Genomic DNA, 19,862 nt, shown 5'->3' with positions numbered 1-19,862 from the left:
AAATAATTATTAACTTTAATCTTGCATGAATTTTAGTTTGCCTAATTATACTCTGCCTACATTTAATTTCCCTATGCTTGTATTCACACACATACAGAGACACAGGCGCACACACACATACCTGAAACAATGACAAAATGTTTAATAAAGTATTTTAGAGCTAATCGGAGTTTGGAAAATGGAAATGAAAATAACTCCATAGAAAAGATTTCACCTGAAGAAAGATTCAAAGGCTAAAAAGGAGAAGACTAGACAGCATTTACTGCAATTATAGGAAGGATGGATAAGGAACTCTGTCTTGCCTAATAGTAAAAAGAACAGGGGCAAAATTTTCAGTATTTCCCTCATTTTAAAGAATGACTTATTCAGCTTTTCAATAACTGAAGATGTTCGGACATAGAGGAATATTCCCTTAAATGGTTACAGTTTTTTGAAAAGAGGACATTGATTGTTATGCCTATTTTTATAATGTAAACTTCTTTTTGCCTATAATACATAGTTAAATTATTCAATTCAGCTATTTAAATTAAATATTCTTTCAATTAAAAAGATTAAATAAGTTTAAAGGAACAACAATAACAACAAATCAAAAGCCACACATGCTGTTTCTTTTCACATATAATGTGGTCTTCTTTTTGTGACGCTTGATGCAGTTTTCTTTCTTGATGAATCTACCTAGCGACTCTATATTGAGATCCTTAAAACTTCTGTATTTGTTCTGAGAATATTGGGGAGACTAATGCTGGCTAATATTATAATAAAGACATACTTTTAAAGCTTTTCATAATAGATTTCACAGTTCAGGTGTATAGGAGGTAACATGATTCAGGCAAACAATGGTTTAGTACTGAGTATGTTACTAAATAAACCTGTAGAGGGCAATATGGTGGTTTTGGAATAGCAAAATGAATGTGGCTGTAATAGGGAAATGAGAAAGCTCATTAAGACTTCGTTATAAGTAGTTTAAAAGTTCATACAAAATACCTACTGTTACTATATTTTGCTGCTTATAATACTAAAATAATATATCTTATTCTGAGTTGTCATGGAATGGAAACTGTCTTGCTCAGCGATTTAAAAAAAAAAATCTTTTGGCTCTGTAATTCTAGAAAGAAAAAACCCCACATTTTAATTACCAATACAGTCCTGTAAAGCTTTTGATACATGAAGAAATATACCATCCCACAATATTTTCCTTCAAAATAATGCATTGCATGTAAAGGGGGAGGATTAATGTGTATTAAAATATATATTAAAAAAACCCCTGTGACTATGTGTCCATTCCCTACAACTTTAAACGTCTTTCTTCTCATTCAAAACACGCTTTGGGGAAGAGGAGTGAGTCCTATGATATGGTAAAAATCAACTGTGAGATGCAGGTATGCAAACCTTGCAGTCTTTGTACAAGCACATTTCATAGTGCTGAATGCATTCTGACAGAAAATAAGGTTGAATCTGACTTTTGTGAGTCCTTTGACAAGGAGCCTGTTGAGAACTGGCTACTGAAATCCCTGTATTACCATCCTTAGAGCACAAATAATAGAACCGTTCAGAAAGGGGTCCCTAAAAGGAAAGGAATTGGGGCTTGGAAGGCAGAATGAAGCTTTTTTGTACCATGCAAAATAAAGAAACAGGCATATTTCAGGTAAGGTCTTCTATTTATTTGTGCAGGGACCATCCAACTGTGCAGATTGTATTATTTAGGTAGTATCTTACAATATCTTACAGTATCTCATTCATGTACAAGTGACAGAGCTGAGAAATGGCACAAACATCATTGCATGCTCATAGACGCAGACCAAGCTGAACAAAAATGCAGCCTTGCTTTGGAGTTTGGTTTGGTTTTTTTTAACGTAATCTTTTCTGGTTTTAAATATTCACATCTTACCTGAAATAGTTCTAGTAATTTCTACTAATGTTTTTCTAACATGTTTTGTCAAACAAATTTAATATGCAGCTGTTCTTTCTGTTAGAGGAAGACTGGATGCAAATCATATATTTAGTAGAAGAGTCTTTGTGACTTAAAGGTTTGAGTATTACAATTTTTTTTATGAAACTTCTGTTGTCTAGCTTACAGTGGGCGTTTACTGGGTTTTGAATGTATTTTCCTTGTCATTTCCATACTTGCTGCATTATAGTGCAGACAAAGAATTAAGCACTGAAAATGTGTTCTTCAAAGGAGCGTTTACTGGGTTTTGAATGTATTTTCCTTGTCATTTCCATACTTGCTGCATTATAGTGCAGACAAAGAATTAAGCACTGAAAATGTGTTCTTCAAAGGAGCAAATAACATATCTTCTAACAGGCTGTTACAAGAATTAAAGCGGTGTACTCATAGGGACAGGAGTGTAGTATATCGCAGTATCAAAACAAATGTGCTAATAAAAGTGAGGCAGTCATGGGTGCCATGTGCTACAGCTGATGACAGCAGAAATGGAAATGTACCTGGTTTGTCTTGTTGCAGCTGAGATAAGCTCAAAATCTTTGTTCATATCGCAGTTTGAGGCAAATACCCTCACATGTTTAAGATAACATCAAATAATTAGAAGGTAACATACTGCATACTTCCCATATTTGGAATGTATGTAAAATGCCTAATACCATGTAGTTTGTTCAGAGTGGCTGCTGAAAAACCCCAATACAAGTAAGTCTGGACTATAGAGCTGGCTGACTTTGCTACAGTGACTCTCAGATAGAAAATACAAGGGATCTAGAGAGAAACTATGGGAGCTGGGTTTTTCTATTTAATTTTGGTTTTGTGACTCATCTGAAGGTAGTAATCCTTTCACAGGTTTTTCTAAATCACTCCACTGAGTAAGTAATAAGAAGACAGGGTTTTCTTTCCCTACAACACATATGAGATTGTGACAGTTTATATTTTCTACATTCTCTTAACAAATGTCCATGGCTGTTGGATGCCATCACAAAAATGTTTTAATATCGCCTTGTTGAGTCCAGAAGAGTAGTCTGTTTCCTGCCTCTTCCCCAAGTTGGATGGCTTCACCTTCTTCCAGTTTGGACCTGGAACTAACATGCGCAGTCCAGCATGCCAGTCTGCACTCTGCCACCAGAGGTCTGCAGGAAACTTTCAGCACTACTGGATAACCATGGACTTCCTTGCTCTTGCCCTCTGCCCTGATTCTCATCCCTTCCTGACCTGTTTTCTCAGCATTACTCTATTCTACATCTTCTCTCCTGTTCCAGCCATCCTTTGGGCATATGTTCTGTCTGTCCTCCCCAACCCTCTGAACTACAAGACTAGCAAAGCGTAAGAATACAATTCTTAGTACAGCTTTATTTTTTTTAAAAAAAAGAGAAAGAAATACAAAGCTCATTTGGGAAATCTGTTTATTATTTTCGAGTAGCTGGACATTTTATTGGACTTCAGTGTGGTTAATATGTTTGGATGGATAAATTTATGAAGTTTTTTCATTAGGCCACAAAGTGGCTGAGTGACAACAGCAGTCTCTATTGGATCTTTTTTTCATTCCTGCTATAGAAATTTATTCTAGAATAGTTTGTTTATTTTTAAGCTTAAATATGATGTTCAAGACAGCACTTGTTTTTTCAGTGGAGGCTTCCAGAAAACAAAAACTTGTCCTGTGTCTCCAAATATTTTGGTACTTTAAAAAATGAAAAATCATATTTTGAGATCTTGCTTATGTAGTTGTACACTACTGTACAATATCAATCATGATACTATCCTACAAAATTTAACTCTTGCTACTTCTCCATCTTAGCTTTTTTTGCTTCAAGTTTTTGGCACTGAAATGGAACTGACTTGCCAGACATAAGCCATGGTGCCTTTCACGGTTTTTAGTTGCTAGGGTTCTCAACAGAAAATTTGCCCATATTCTGAAACTGTGTTTGGATGAGGCCACATATGTACTCACTTTTTGTAGGTAGATCTATATACTTGGTCTGGAAAGGAACTGTGATGTACAGTGACTACATCCAGGATAGAAATTTAATCTCTGCTTGTCTAGCTCCAAGGTCTGATTTCACGTTATTATGGTCAGATATTTCATCCAAATGCAAAGTCACTACAACTGACTCCATTACGTACTTTTTGCCAAAGAATGTTTCTCTTTGTACCAAAGAATGTCTTCCTGCCTCAGACTTACAATTACTTCCCTGTGACTCATGAACAGTCTCATTTTGGCCTTTTCAAACTGTTCTGCTTACACCACTCCTTTCTGCAGATTTTTTTTTTCTAATGGCTACTTCCTCAACTGGAAGAGTACAAAGGCTTTGAGCACAATAATGGCCAAATCTCCCTAAAGGACTCTTCATAGCAACATCAACTTAAATAAGTTACTAAAGTGGTTTCAAAATTCCACTGAAATCAAGGTTTTAATTCACCGGTAAAATATTCAAAATTTTACTTTGAGCCTTGCTTTATTACATCAAAAGAATAATGCTATGCAGAGTCTTCTCTGTGATTTCTGAAAAAGAGCTGGATTTTTCAAAGGTGACAAAGTCTGAATAGATAAAAAGACTTTAAGTACCTCATGGACTTTTTAAGTTCTGTGCTGCTATCGTAACAGAGTGTATCTTTGAGTAGCTCTCCCATCAAACATGAAGGTTTGCTCCATCCACATTCAAGCAAGACTCTGCCAACTTGGAGATAGAGCAGTTTTCAAAATCTTGAAACAAGCAACGTGGTGTTCAGCTGTCTCAAACATATCAAATTAACAGGATCATATGACAAGTCTGAGTGCCATTACGGTCTTTTCTGATTGATTATGCTGGCATTCCTCATTTCCACCATCCTGAGGGGGTAAAATCTGTCAGTTGTCCACAATGGGATCTACAATGACACTTAACAGGCCTCAGGGCCTGCAGTGCAATTTTCCTGAAATTTCCCTCTGGCTTTCTACCTGCTTCAGTTATACCTAAGATGGCATCATGTGTCATTTGTTGACTGTTCATAGTTTTAACCTCAAGCCATAGAAGACATTCAAATGTTGGCAAGAGTCACTGCTAGCATTTTTAATTTTAAGATCCTGATTAGTGTCAGCACTACAGAGCAGAGTTCATTTTCTTCACTAGTTTAAGACTCTGATTACACAGGAGTAGGTAGCCTTTGTTGGTAGTCTTTAACAAAGCCATAAGTTTAACAATTTTGAATGGGCTTCAAATTTAAGGTGATGAAAACCAGCCTTTGCTACAGAGCTTCAGAAGCTTTGTGGTGATGTTTACTTACACATTACTGTAACTGATTATGTGTGAACAATTGTTTACAATACAAAAGAGAGATAATCGCTTGATTTTTATTTTTCTCCTCACTTTTATAGTTACCTTCAACACATGCTTATCAAATTTGAGAGGGGTGTGAAGTAATTTTTGCAAATACTTAGAGAGTGCATTGTTTTCCCTGACTCGTGCTCTGCAGCTTACCCTGGGAAGCAGTGACTCATTTCACACAATGAAGCTATTTTCCAGAGAATTATTTCCTATGAGATGGTGGTGGGTTGTGTTTTATCTTGATAGAAAGCAGAACTTATCCACAATAGACATAGAACAGAAACAGGTATATCCATTACATAGGAAGAGAGGACGACTAACTACTAATTATTTTCAGTGGTTTGAAAAGGGAAAGGAAACCCTACCCAACACTTCCTGCAAAAGAAATAAACCCATTCTTTACTTTCAAAGGAAAATCATAATAGTGTACCTGTCACAATGCCACATGCAGTAATGCAGAAGCTGTGCCCCTGTGTGTGAAAGCAGATTCTCTACTGATTTCAGTTGCAAATCAGCACGCAATTTTCTCTGCAATGACTGAAGTTCATTTCCAGCAGAGATCAGGAATTGGGATGATGATAGCAAGGAAAAGAATCCAATACTCTGTTTCAATTTGACGCAATGTGGCTGGTGCAGCACAAAGAAAAGTGTTATAGTTATCATAGTGGAAATGTTGAAGTGCAGTACTTGTAAGATCTCTGTGGAAAGAAGGGATTTTGTTTCTTGCATACAATGATTTCTGCACTATTTTCATAACTATGAATGCTGCCACATACTTAAAACTCCATACCAAAAAAAATGCATTAAGACAAATCTCTCTTGCAAACTTTGACATTCCAACTTTGGAAAGGATTAAATTACCCTTACTTTATAAACTTAATTTTGACCCTGCATACATAGACTGATCATCTTCAGTTGCATAATTACCAGCTTTTACAAAGGACCTTAGCCTCATATATGTGATGAGATAGACAGGACTGACTGGTTTTTATTTTACCTTCACTGTTCTTTGTGGAAAGTCTCTATCTTTTTTTTTTAAAAAAAAACTCAGTTCCAAAGTCTGTATAACATTGTGAGTTCTGACCAGGAAAAAAAATTGTTAGTTCCTTTGTTCATTTTTCTGAAATGTTCAGCAGTATAATATCTGAGGCCTTGGCAAAAGTCTGTATATTTATCTTTACAGAAACCTGAACAGATAAAATGGTAGCAGTGCTTCTATTGTCAGACACTGGAAGATTAATGGCAGAAATATACATAAATTATTTTGGCTGCTGAATTTAAATACCAAGATCCTGGTTTTCAGGTTGTTTTTTTTTTTTAATAGCACCTTTTTGCTCAAATCTCTCATCAACATCACTTACAAATGAAAATGTTCAAGATTTCTACAAATGGAGCAATAAGGATGAGACCCACCTGGCTAAAGGCAGACACCTCTATTGCCGATATTACATTTGGAAATGTTGCACTAGGCACTCTTAATGGAAAGACATCAGTATTCTTAGGGAATAACTCGTCTCGTTCTAGAAGTTCAAATGCTTAGCCTAGCAAAACACTACTTACTTTTGTTCTTGTTCTTTCAGTTAACATGTTGAATCAGTTCACCAAGGGCTCAGATAAGCACCCTAGCCAACGCAAGAAAAGTAGTAGGAGTATATGACCAAGAGCAAAAGGGAGGCTGGCATGCATCTCAGCTGTGTGTATACATACAGACCCACACCTTTATCCACGCTCAACTCTGAGAGGTTGCTGTAACTTCAAGACTACTGTGAGACACCCAGGAGCTTAGGAGTGATTCTAATTGAAACATAAGGAAACAATATTTAAGGTTTGATTCCTAAAGAAATCCTTAAGGCTTTAGAGTGGTAGATCATGTTAAGCAGCATTGTAAACAAAGCACTGTGAAAATTCCTCAGAGCAAGAAGAACTCAGCTTGTTAGGACCAGCATCAAGCTATATACCATAATTATGCTACATCAGCCTTTTTAGAGCAAAAGTTCCTCCTTTTTCCTAGACTATGTAGAACTTAAGACTCCTTTGCCTTCAGGAAAGGATATCACTCTACCTTTTTTCTTCATCAGTTAGACTAACTTGGAGACATGTTGGAGATATGTCCTCCTTCTCTTTCTCTCATGGGTGATTTGTGTGGAGCATGAGAGCCATGTGGACAATATTTTGGGGGGCTTTGTTTTGTTTTCAAAGGAAGGTTTTAAGACAGCCTGGTTATATCATGTTGGGAAGAAATAATGAGTACTACTAGATCAATACCATACATTTTCAAACATCATAGAATGTGGAGGTCAACTTATACAGACGAGGGATGTCTACTCTTTGCAGTGTTTCTGTGGGAATCAGAAAGTCCTGATAATAGCAGTGTTGAAGAGGACATCATAGTTCTTTGATTTATTCATGAAGTTATTAATAAAACAACCAATAAAAGTTGAAAATTAACCAGAAATTATAACCTTCATAAACTGAAAATTTCTAATGTCAGTGGAAACCTGTAATGGGATACATAGTCTTTCACCTGTACATTGTAAATTTTAATTTAGCCCTGATGAATAGTGTGCAAATACATGATACATATTTGGTTTTGGCAAAATAAGAAATAAATCCATGGAAGGTGATATCACATAAAAAGAACATAGGTATATACCTAAGAAATGGATTCAGAAATTAGTTGATTATTAACCTGTACAGAACATACAAATTTAATCCTTAATGGCCAAATCGGTAGTCAGTGTGCTACAGAAGTAATGCATATTAACAGCACCGCACCTAACATTTCTAAAATGTCTTTATTTTGCCTATTCAATAAACAACGTTGGCATTGCTACCTTGCTATTCTAAATATAGTAGTAGCAGCTAATGTTCAAGGAAGATGTTCATTTGGAGAGATGAATAAACAGAATTGTTCTGCTGTGTAACTACAGCAGTATGTCATGAATGTATTTTAATGAGTAACATTATATACAGTGACACTGACTATCTGTGGTTGGAGACAGGATTTAATAAGAACTCTTCATTTTTTAATTGCTTCCATTTATCAGCTACTTTATGCCCTTAAATAATTTTCCTGTCAGAACAATATGATTTTTTTGCAATGTGATTATTGAAATTCAATCTATAGAACCTTTCTATTTTTGTCATAAGGATGATGCCAGATAAATGGTAGGCTTCTTGGCCAGTGTGGCAAGTGGGGTGCTGAGCTGAATGGACCCAATGTGGGTATTCTAATGGCTTTGATATGTAAGGGAGAGAATAGAAGGTTCTCTGGCGTATTTAATGAAATAAAGGGAAGAAAAATCTGTAGGAGTCAATTAAAAAAAGGGTCTTCAAAGGCAGCAGTATGAAGTCCCACATTTCAATAGCAGAAGTGTCTATTGGCAGAGTTAAAAGAGCATATGTTAAAAACAGATTCATCTTTGTAAGGCAAATTTAAGGATTGAATATGACAAAACATTACGAAGTCAAGCCAAGAATATGCCATTAGGGAATATTTGTCTCATTCCTTTGAACCTGGGGTCTTGTTCAGCATGTGTGCTTGATATGTACTATATAAAACCATTTTTGTTATCCTGCTATGTAACAGATGGACTCATAATATGTCTATACAAACTGCAGTGGTACAAGTAAGAGCTTGTTCTTATTCACAACTTTATTATATGACCCTTACGTTAGCGACTTTTGTTTGTGTGTTAGTTTTGGCTGACACTTCTTGAGACAAATAGCGTACTTTCTCAGGTCACTGTCAGTCAGAGCACATTCAGCATTTAATAGAAGTATATAAGCAAATTTTTGGACAATTCCTGCAATCATCTTCTTTATGAGTTAATCAGCAGTACATTTTGGAAGAAATTCATCCTGTAAAAGACAGGAAGGACAATCAAATATTCATCAGTCAAGGAGAGAAGAATTGAAATAACACTTACATTCCTGGATTCCTTTTGCTTATCTGCTGAGAGGTAAATAGTTGCCAGTATTTACCAGTCAGGGAATGCTTAACAGCAAGATTTAGAAGAGTTAGTTTAACAAATAAATACATATAAAGGGAAAATCTTAAAAAAAATTAAAGGAGGGGGAAGCTTTGTCCAAATTATGAATATGGAAAAGAAGATTCTTCACTATTTCTGTATTCTGGACAGACCGTATCTTCATCAGAAAAATTTGTCACATGTTGCCAAACAATAAGAGTTAAAATCTTATATAAAATGTCTCATACAGCAAGAGAAGTTTTTCATAATTATTCTTTAATATCTGGTTATTTCCTGGTGACAAACACAAATCAAACTAACTTTTAACAGCTTTGCAGACATTTGATACAGGCAATATTCATACATATATAACATGTGCCACAATGAATGGAATTGCTTAAAACACACAATGGTAGTCTTCTCTGTTTCACTGGGGTTTGGGTATATGAATAAAGGTTAATAAAAATGTAACTGTTCTAAAGTTCAACATTAAAAAAAAAAGTGCTGAAAAACTACTTATAAGACCAGTAAATGGGAAGATGTTTAAGTAACACCTGAATCTTGAATTATGTCATGGACACAAACTATGATTAAAGTTTCATTTTTGCCAAGAGTTTTGAGATACCCAAATTAAGCTGTGTGGCAACCTAAAATATCGAAATCCCTCCATGAAGGAAAATCTCAGATGGATTAATTTTATACCAAATTAAATATTTCATATTGAGAATTTTAAGATATTTATTTCATTTAAATTTTTACTTCAGAGTATTTTCCTATGTTGTAAAATACTTTAAACCACATCTTAGTGAAAAATTCAGATTGCTCTTAAAATATCAAAATTAAGCATTTTTAATTTGTCTGCCAAGATTCCATAAAATTCAATCCAATCTCTAAATGCTTTTGATTTATTCTGATGCTATACTGTTCCACTGAAATTTCTTTAGCTGATAGTGATTTGGATATAGTCTAATTACCTGCACACACATTATTTCTGAAACATTATGTCACAGTAAGTTCACTTTTTCTGGCTGCATACTTTACAAAGGTATTAAAGCTGAAGACGTGTTTAGTGTATACTTTTCAAAGATTCTTACTTCACTGAGGAAAAAAGAGGTCTCAGGTGAAAGCTAAGTTCCACTGAACATAACTGATATCAGTGAGACTTCAAAATTAGAATAAAATCTACCCAAAAAAGATGAAAATATTCATGCCCAGTGGGCTCTTCAGACCTGTAGGAAGTGCTTTGCAGTTGGTAAGATACCCCATCCAACATGACCACACACCACGTGATGGGAAGACATCGTTTGCTGTAAATTTCTGAGTGAATCACCATATTAGGAAAAAGTTCTTTACTGAGAGAGTAGTGAAACATTGGAACAGGCTGCCCAGGGAGGTGGTGGAGTCACCCTCACTGGAGGTATTCAAGGAGCGTGTGGATGTGGCATTGTGGGATGTGGCTTGATGGGCATGGTGCTGTGTGGTGTTGGGTGGGTTGGTATTTGGTGTGTTGTGGTTTGTTTTTTGTGAGGGTTTTTTTTGTGGGTTTTTTTTTTTTTTAAGGTTGGACTTGATGATCTTACAGGTCTTTTCCAACCTTAGTGATTCTGTGATTCTGTGATTCTGTGATTGACTCTAAAGAGGGGGAAGTTGCTGGGAGGGAGACTGGAGCCTCCCAGCTCTTCCAGCCCAATGCTGCTGAGGGCTGCCCAGTGAATTCACTGGTTGGGGCACAGGCATCATCAGTGCAATGGAGAATTTACCAACACAGTGTCGCTCCTGAAGTGCTCCTGTGCACACTTTAACTCTTTCCTTGGAGAAGAATCTTCAGTGCATCAATTAAGTCAATTTTTGTATCTAGAAAAAATACTTTCAGTTGTATGTATGTACCCATTATGAAATGGAAACAACCTCATTAATAAGGAAGAACCTGTTCCATATGTAGAAATACTGCTTTACAGCTGTCTTTAGTTGCACTTTAAAAAAAAAAAAAAAACCAAAACCCAAAAACCCAACCCAACAATCACAACCAAGAAAAAAAACCCTTAGTTCAAGTTTAATCTGAGGATTCTGAAATGATTGTTAAATTTCCCTGCTTTTCTTACTTTTTTTCTTTTTCTTTCTTAACCGAAGTAAAAATGCTGAGGGTTGTTTGCTTTTTAGTTGTTCTTCTTCATAATAGCTGTATTTTCAAGTTGGAGAATTGCTACGTGTGGCTTAGACTAGACTAATTTATTCATTTTAGCTTTCTGTTGTACAAAGCTGAATTAATTTCTAAAGGATTTTTAACTGCTGATATCTTATACCCTAAATAGAATCAGATGTAGCCTTATACTGTTACTGTCACATTTAAAAGACTAACGCAGATTTTCAGGTGTTCTCACTTCGGTCATTTTCATCTTTTCAAGAGTATGCACCCCTCTTTCCTTAGAGTGGCTGATAATGCAGTATAAATTTTATCTAACTTGAGCGCAATCTTACAATAGCTGTGCATGCAAAATTATATTTCAATTATACAGACAAAAATGTTTCAGGACACAAATAGACTTAAGAACAACCTAGAAAAGCTTATCTGTTACACTGGCAATTTGTATTAGATGCAAGGATAGATGATTGTCCACCTTTTGCCTGGCTTTTTTGTCACTTAATAACATCCTACAAGGACTTTAACACCTGACAAAGGTACAGGACAAATTGCTTCTGTTTTCAGCAAGGCACTGGGGGTGGCAGCACACGGAGCGACCGCATTGTGGTTGCAGCCCAGAGCACCAGTCCGGTGCGAAGTCAGTCACTTTGGTTACTTCTGACCCAAGAATTAGTTAAATTAATTCCCAGTTCTTTCAAAGAAATGACTACTTTTCCTTTGTCTCTTCAAAAGTATGAAGTACATAGGGCAAAAGGTAAACAAACATACGTGCCCAGAGTTTATCTTCTGAGCTTTTTTTGGCACATCAGCCAGGAACCCCTGCTTCCAGTTCATTTTAGCAGTGCCAAGGGGAGGCAGCCTGCTTCCCATTCTGTTGGGTATCCCCGCTACTTGTCTGCTTTTGCTGAGACATGGTGAGCAAGTTCTTGCCACTTGCTTCTTTTTCCTTCTCTAGTGCTCTGCAGCCTGGAAAAGGTAAATGTTGCCACCCTCGCTGGAGCCAGGCAGAGGGTATTCCCCTTTTGGGAACACTCCCCCGTCCATTGTTTTCACAAGGAGCCTTATCTTCCTTTTTGTCTTGTTTCCTGTTGGGGTTCCACCTTTGCAGCCTCCTTTGATTCAATTCCAGCAATTCAAGAGGATTAATATTAGCCAGATAGATTTAGGTGCATATAATATTTATACATTATATACACAAAATCTCCCCAGTTTTCCAGTTCTCCGTGATAGAGCTTTTTCTGCACCGAAATCTCCTTTGTATCCCTCCAATTCTCATACTAGAGTGTAAAATCCACTTCATAATTTGATTGTGTGTGAAAGCAGCACTGAAATGCTACTTTTCTGCTTTTTTTAGTTGGGACCTCTAAGAGCATTGCACAGAGGCTGCAATAGTGGATGCCAGGTAGATGCACTTTCATAAATAAAGGCAATCCCATGGATAATTTCAAGTAGTTGAATGTATAAAACCCCCACAGTTTCTTTTATAATACGGGAGAACAATTTAATATATTTCTGTTGATTGAAGACAGAGTAAGTTCTTATATGAGGTTATACACGTGTTTTGTTACTTTGCATAAGTGGAGAATGCACTGCTATGCAGTAAGAAACACACCACAGAACATAAACCTTCATTAAATGTATCATAAATTATATGATCATCTTTTTGTCTTTACATAGATTCAATCCTGAAATCATTTATATAACAAATCTAATCACTCCAAGTTCATACCATGAATTTCAAATGTTATTTGACCTTTTCAAATGTAGCAGTGGGTAGATCCTCCTCCTCCCACAGAGATCTTTTGATGTATGCAAAAGTATCTCTCCTGGCCCACCTGCTGCTTCAAAGTAAATTCAGTCTGTGGCTTTTTTAGACATTGGTCTTAACTGATTAAGCTGTGCTTACAGTCTGTCTCCACCAAAAAAAGATTAGAGAAAAGATTAGTGCCCAGGGGTGGGGTAAACTGTTCCTGAGAGGCTTTCTGCTTTATCTGCTTAATCAGTAATTGGTTAGAGTATGACTGGGTGGAAATGAGCAGCCAGCTTCCTGCTTCCATGAGGGTGGCAGCTGCAGCTGAAGCTGAGATGAGGAGAGGTTGCTTTCCAGGCACAGGAGTGTTTGACTTCTTTGGAGCAGCGTAGTTCAATGAAGTTGATTACGTAGCATTCTGTTTCCAGTTTTCCCAGGAATGCATCTTTTTGGCTGTTGGTCTGTTGCTTCTGTTGGGATAAAATGAGTTTGCCATCTAGCTGTGAGCACCTGGCTCTGGAGAAAGTGGCTAGATTTCGGAGTGCTTACATTCATGGATCGCCCTATGCTATTAACAAGCCAATTGATATTAAACAGCAAAGGAGACGGTATGATACTTAATATTATTCTTCAGCAAAGCGTTTGCGTTGCCTACAGCTTGCTGCCTTTAAACCTTCTGTGCTTGTGTGTAGAGAAAGGGGGAGAAGGGGCATGCTAGAAAAAACCATCTTACTGTGTTTGTATTCAGTATTGAATCATGGAAGAGAAGTGTAGTGAAAAAAGGAAAAAATACAATGCCAGGTAACACCAATAAATACAGCAGCACAAGGTTATATTTGTTTTACACAAAGATATGAACGATGTATTCAGCACATTTACCATTTGGACAGGACAGTACTGTACGTACTGTATTGGACACTTTTCAGGGAAGAAATGTTACTTAATTTTTTTAATACAAGTAAACTAGGGCTATTGTCTCTAAATTTCAAGCAAAAAATATACTAGGAGTCTGATTAGTCACAAATTATTTCTTAATCCTATTTGTTAGATTTCATGCATTGCATGGAATATTTTCTACCTTTTTATCTGGAATATATTTGTTTCATATTTTAGCAAAAGAGCTGAAACAGCCTTTTGCATATAGTTCAGTGTGTCCGAATTTCTTTCTCTTCAATTTTATCAAACTGTGCCAGGAAGAGAAACTTATTTTATGAATGGAATTGAAAGACTTACAGAAACTTCTTGTATAAAAAAATCAATCTCCCTTGATTTTGTCCTAGTGGAAAAAAAATGATGTAAAGTTCCGTGTGGGATCAGAGAACTGCTGATATCTGGTTAGTGTTTCAGCAGAGGCTTTTTTGAGTAAAAGGTAAACTAGTCAGCTTTTTAAAAAAAGTTACTTTAAAGAAAAATGATCTTTTATTCCACCTGCCTTCCCAAAAGCCGTTTCAGGATATATCAAATTTGTAATCTGAAGTCCTTCAAGTGCTTATATGGTACATAACACTTTTTATTGAAATGACAATGCTAGATGTAGATTTTAAATAGAAAAAAAAAAAAAAACTTCAACTTGGAGAATGAAAAATCTAATGTGAAAACTACAATTAAAACCTTTCTCCAGTTTCCAAAAAAAGAAGCCTTTCCACAATATTTCTGATAATGTAATTTAAAAATAATACTCTGTTAAAAAAAGTAATCAAACTAATACGAAAATTTTGAGTACTATTTCAAGAAAACTTCCCATTTTTAACATGTTAGGGAATTGCTTTATTGATTTAATGTAAGATGCTTAGAGAGCACCATGATTTTTCTACAAAGTCTACTTTCCTCTTGAATATGCTGTTAATTGTGCATAGTTTGAAAAATCAGTCTAACGCGTAACTTTTCCCAAGATGATATTTCCCTGTCCTAAGATAATAACAGGCTATATTAAAGCCTGAATTTTGGTTTTTGGTATTAGAAGGGCACATTACTCTCTTCTGAACGTTATTTGCCACCATATAGACTCCAGTCTTCCATCAATATAACTTCATCAGAGCTGGTAGGTATACTGGTGAGAAAAAAAAAAGAGAAATTCAAATGCTGTTGTACGAATTCATAACTTGATTTTACCACCAGTGATTCATTTCTCTGTGTAAGCCAAAGAAACTTCCTCCTTTATACTGTCTTAACAATGGGGAATGTATTCTAGTCTCTGCTACCTTTGAAGAACATGGAGGATGATGCTCGCATCTCCTGGATGCGATGCAATGCATCTGTCGGTTGCCACCTCCAAGGTCTTTCTAAGGCATCATGCTAATCTAAGGCCACTGTACTACTGCCTTTCAGAAAGAAGACTCTGTCTTGTTTACTAACTATTCTAGTTAAGATTTTAACCTCTTTTATAGTTGATGTAACACTTCAGTCTAAGGCGCTTCATAAAAGAGGTTGATGCATTGTGTGACTGTGCATTCTTCTTTCTTTTAATGCAAGCTCAAACCCCAATCAGTTAAAAAACAATCATTAAAAATAGTATTAGGAATTGAAGCTCTTCACAGAATCACAGAATCACTAAGGTTGGAAAAGACCTGTAAGATCATCAAGTCCAACCATCAACCCAACACCACCATGCCCACTAAACTGTGTCCCACAATGCCATGTCCACACGTTCCTTGAATACCTTAAGGGAGGGTAACTCCACCACTTCCCTGGGCAGCTTATTCCTGTGTGTCACCACTCTCTCAGTAAAAAAATTTTCCCTAATATCCAGCCTGAACCTCCCCTGGCGCAACTTGAGGCCATTTCCTCTTGTCCTGTCACTCATCACTTGGGACAAGATACCAACACCCACCTCTCTGCAACCCCCGTTCAGGTAATTGTAGACTGAGGTCTCCCCTCCAGACTGAACAACCCCAGTTCCCTCAGCCGCTCCTCATAAGACTTGTGCTCCAGACCCCTCACCACCTTCATCGTCCTTCTCTGGACACACTCCAGCACCTCAATGTCCTTCTGGTAGTGAGGGGCCCAAAACTGAACACAGTATTCGATGTGCAGCTTCACCAGCACCGAGTACAGGGGCACGATCCCAAGCAATTTCATCGCTCATTACCTGTCATTTCACCTTTAGAAAACTCATGCAAGAAACAATGCAAGATTGTACTCCATACAGCTGGAACTCCTTGCAGCCTTTTTCAGGGAGAAGAAGTGCTGCACACAAGTTAATTTCAAATATACACAAAATGTTCATGTGTCATATTTTTCAGTGCACTCGTTTAAGGCAGAACTTGCAAAAAATAGTAGGTAAAGAATTTCTAAGCAGAATATAATTATTAGGTTTGTGGTGCCAAGTACTATTTAGGAGCTCTTGAGGGAACAGAAGTCATAATTAATATATTTTAAAGGATTAAGATTAATGGGAGTATCCATATAGTGAAAATGAAAGAAATTATTGGAACTTCAGAGCCAGAACCTGAATTAGACTATGCAACATTTAAGATGACTGGGTCACTAAGAAAACTTCTACTTCCTAATACACTAAGTTAGTCTTCCTGAATGTGGATTTGCAACAAGACTTTTCATGGCTAATAGAAGAAAACATAGATTTAACTGTGGAAGGAGTGTGGATGGAATTTTAGGGGAATTGTTTGCCATTGGGTAGCATTCTTCTATTTTTGCTTTCCGTAGCTATATGAGATATGAGAGTTTCTCTTGAAGATTGCATTACTTGTGTTACTTAATGTGCAAGAAGTCTCTTGACTTGGTTTTTGTTGTCAATGTAAAAAGGTATCAAGGTTTGGGGAAGTAATTGCATCTTTCATAACGAGATACTCACAGGAGGTGCCAGGTAGATATATCTAGGTTGTGGAGTTAGGACTATGAATTGTTTCAATAACTGCAGGTCTCTTTTTAGAGAAAAAAACAATCATTCATATGTGCACACGTAAACATTCTACATACACACACATATATATACATTTTGAAATGTTGTCATGTTTGTTTTCATGGCTGTTACCAGAACTGAGACAAGCATTTTTATATTTTTATAGTGCTATTTGAATATTTCACAGTGTTTCTTGAAAGTGAAAACTTTTTACAGAATTGCATGACACCAAATTGTTTGGAGATTTTCAAACTGATAATTCCATTTCGTCTTTAAGAAGAAATGTGTAAAATTTCTGTTTCAAAGGAGATTTTTGGTTTTAGGTTTTTATATCATGAAGCTTCCAAAGAAAAAAATAGAAAAATAAACAATTCAGGTTTTTAATACCAAATACCTTTCAATTAACCTGAAATGCAGACCTTTTAAAATTTTGGGTCACTTGAAATTTCCATTCTGCGTTATGATCCTGTTCTGGAATAGGGTGAAATTTCAGAATTGCAATACTACTGGTCAAAGCAAGAAGACTGTTTCTCATATAGGCCTGTGTCTGAGTACAAGTAGGGTTTTTTGTCAAATTGCCAAACTAATCATCACTTTATAATGGTATCCATAGAAATGTTTCAATTGCAATGACACAGTGGTGGGAGTTAGGACTTGGACTAATGTTCATGTATTAGTTGTATCTTCATGTCCACAAAAACAGAACAAAACCATCAGTGAACCCCAATATATGGTGAACCATGCTGCAAAGCACATCATCATGTTCCAAGAAGGAATTGATTTGATTGGAAACTAATTGGTGGGGAAAAAAGTTACTTGTTCTAATCGCGATATAAAGGAAGCCCTGCTTTTTCTTCTATTGAAAATAGAATACAGTGGGAAATTCTATCCAATATGCAGGGGGAAACTGATTTTTTTTTTTAAATACACTATATAGTATTCACTGCTTGTGCAGTGCTTAGGTGAATTGCTACAGCTGGAAGTGACAAGGTAATGAGCACTGGGCTAGTCTGATATTGATATAAAACTTGCTTATTAAAACCCATCATTAATGTTTCTTCATCTGTGGCACAAGCTGACCCATAACAGGGAGCTGACTAGCTATTTAATTTATTTCTGTTCTGTGGTTGATGTGAGCAACTCCATTTCACAAGCAGGTCCTGCATTGTAACATTTTAGTACTCATGCTCTATTCTGTCTGAAATGCTCTCTAAAAGCTGCTTTTTGTTTCGATGTCATTTCAAGTTATGTTGTTTCATCATACAAAACCTGTATCACGTACCTTCAGTTTGCCCTGTTGTATATCTCCATTGGTTAGATTATTTTGGAAATTGTAACTTTGGACACTTCTAGGATGCTTGAAATAAATGCTGCTTTAGTAGGTGACGGTGTTTTCAAATCAGCTTATATCATACTATAGTGGCACACTGAGAAATATCCTCAACTGACTTACGAAACTTCCTTATGGTAAAAATCCCATTTCCTTTCCTACATCCTCCATCTTTATGGACAGTGTTTAGTTGGTTTTGGAGCTTGCTTCTTATCTCCTGAGCTTTCAGTAAAAGACAAGATGCCTAACCATGTTATACTTAAAGCACTGGCACAATCCTCACTCTCACTACCTTGCATTTCTGTCCCTTCTGTCCTCTCCCTAATATGCAATCTTTTTGTGGGCATAGTACCTGAGATAATTTGTTTGTTGCCCATGCTCTTTATACTTTCTGTGAAACACACATTCTTTCCCACTGTGAATGTCAGGTGATCTCAACTGTCCTGACCTGCCCCCCCTTACATCCCTGCAATATAAACTACTGTGTGGAGGCTAATAAAGTGCTTTATATTTACGTATTGTGTTTGCTTCTTGTTTGTGAGTAGTACTGGCAGAGATTTAGAATAATAATTTATTACAGACATTTATTTTATAGCCAATTTCCAATAGCAGAAATTTTTTTTTTCTTTTTTTTTAACATTAAGCCATCCATTTTATTCCTTCTGGCTTTTCTTCTCACAGGCATGAATAAAATGTTATTACATATCTGTTATTTAACTTGTATCATTTAAAATGTTCTTATATATTTTTTTTTTTTTAAATAGAAAACCATGGATGATTGACTGCTGCTGCATAGAGCTCACTGAGATTCTAATTGCTGGGTTTTTGTTTGTTTCTTCTTTGGCAACATTCATGCATCTGAATTGAAGCTTAAGATAACTGTGACTAAAAGACCATTTACCGCATAGTCTGTTTTACTGGCTGGCATGCTTTTTAGTGCATGGTTTTCAACCCCAATTCTCTGAGACAAATTGTAAGGTGAGAAACTTAGGTTTATTTTTAACTTTTTAAACCTGTTGGCTTGCAAAAAACTGCATGAAAATATTATGCAAGTACATCCAAAACAAAACCAAAAAAGAAAAAAAAGAAATTAATTTTTTTTTTAGTTAAATTGTATGAATTTTGGTTCACTTTTAATTATTGCATCTAATGTTTTGTTTCTCTCTTTCATTGGATTCACTTTGTAATTAATTCTTCCAAAGAAGGCTTAGTTGGAGGATGCTGGCAAAGTATTTATATCTGTCATAACCTAAAAAATGAAATAGATATCTTTCATATATGTTCATGTGTCTCTATATACTTCTAATAAAACATATTTTGAATATTATACGCAAAGTTAGAGAAATGTATTTTTGCGTGGATTTTTGTAAGTTTTCTTAAGACTAAAAGGAACTGCAGTAAATATTCACATACAATGGAGTAAAGATAATTTTCTTTAAAATTTGAAAGTTACTTCAATTTTGCTTTGGAGAGAAGCTTCAGTAAGTTTCTGAAATATAATGTAGAGATTAGGATCTCAAAGTAGAACAATAAAAGGAGTTGTCACAGGTGTTAACACTACT

The 19,862-nt window shown here is 36.0% G+C and overlaps 1 protein-coding gene across 3 annotated transcripts in view; it reads left to right on the top strand.

Moving 5' to 3' along the window:
• Positions 1-19,862, top strand: part of PDE4D (phosphodiesterase 4D) — a 418,379-nt gene that overhangs the window by 188,107 nt on the left and 210,410 nt on the right. Inside the window, exon 1 of one of the 3 annotated variants that reach the window (XM_059833975.1) lies at positions 13,595-13,719. The exons of the other annotated variants lie outside the window; for them this stretch is intronic. Coding sequence (XP_059689958.1) covers positions 13,595-13,719 — 125 coding nt within the window. Of the gene's footprint in view, positions 1-13,594; positions 13,720-19,862 lie in introns of those variants that run through there. 3 annotated transcript variants of the gene reach the window in all.

The sequence above is a fragment of the Gavia stellata genome, chromosome Z (assembly GCF_030936135.1).
Source record: "Gavia stellata isolate bGavSte3 chromosome Z, bGavSte3.hap2, whole genome shotgun sequence".
In the NCBI taxonomy this organism is placed as follows: domain Eukaryota; kingdom Metazoa; phylum Chordata; class Aves; order Gaviiformes; family Gaviidae; genus Gavia; species Gavia stellata.
Note: the sequence above shows the minus strand (reverse complement) of the source record. Positions and strands in the feature narration are given on the sequence as shown.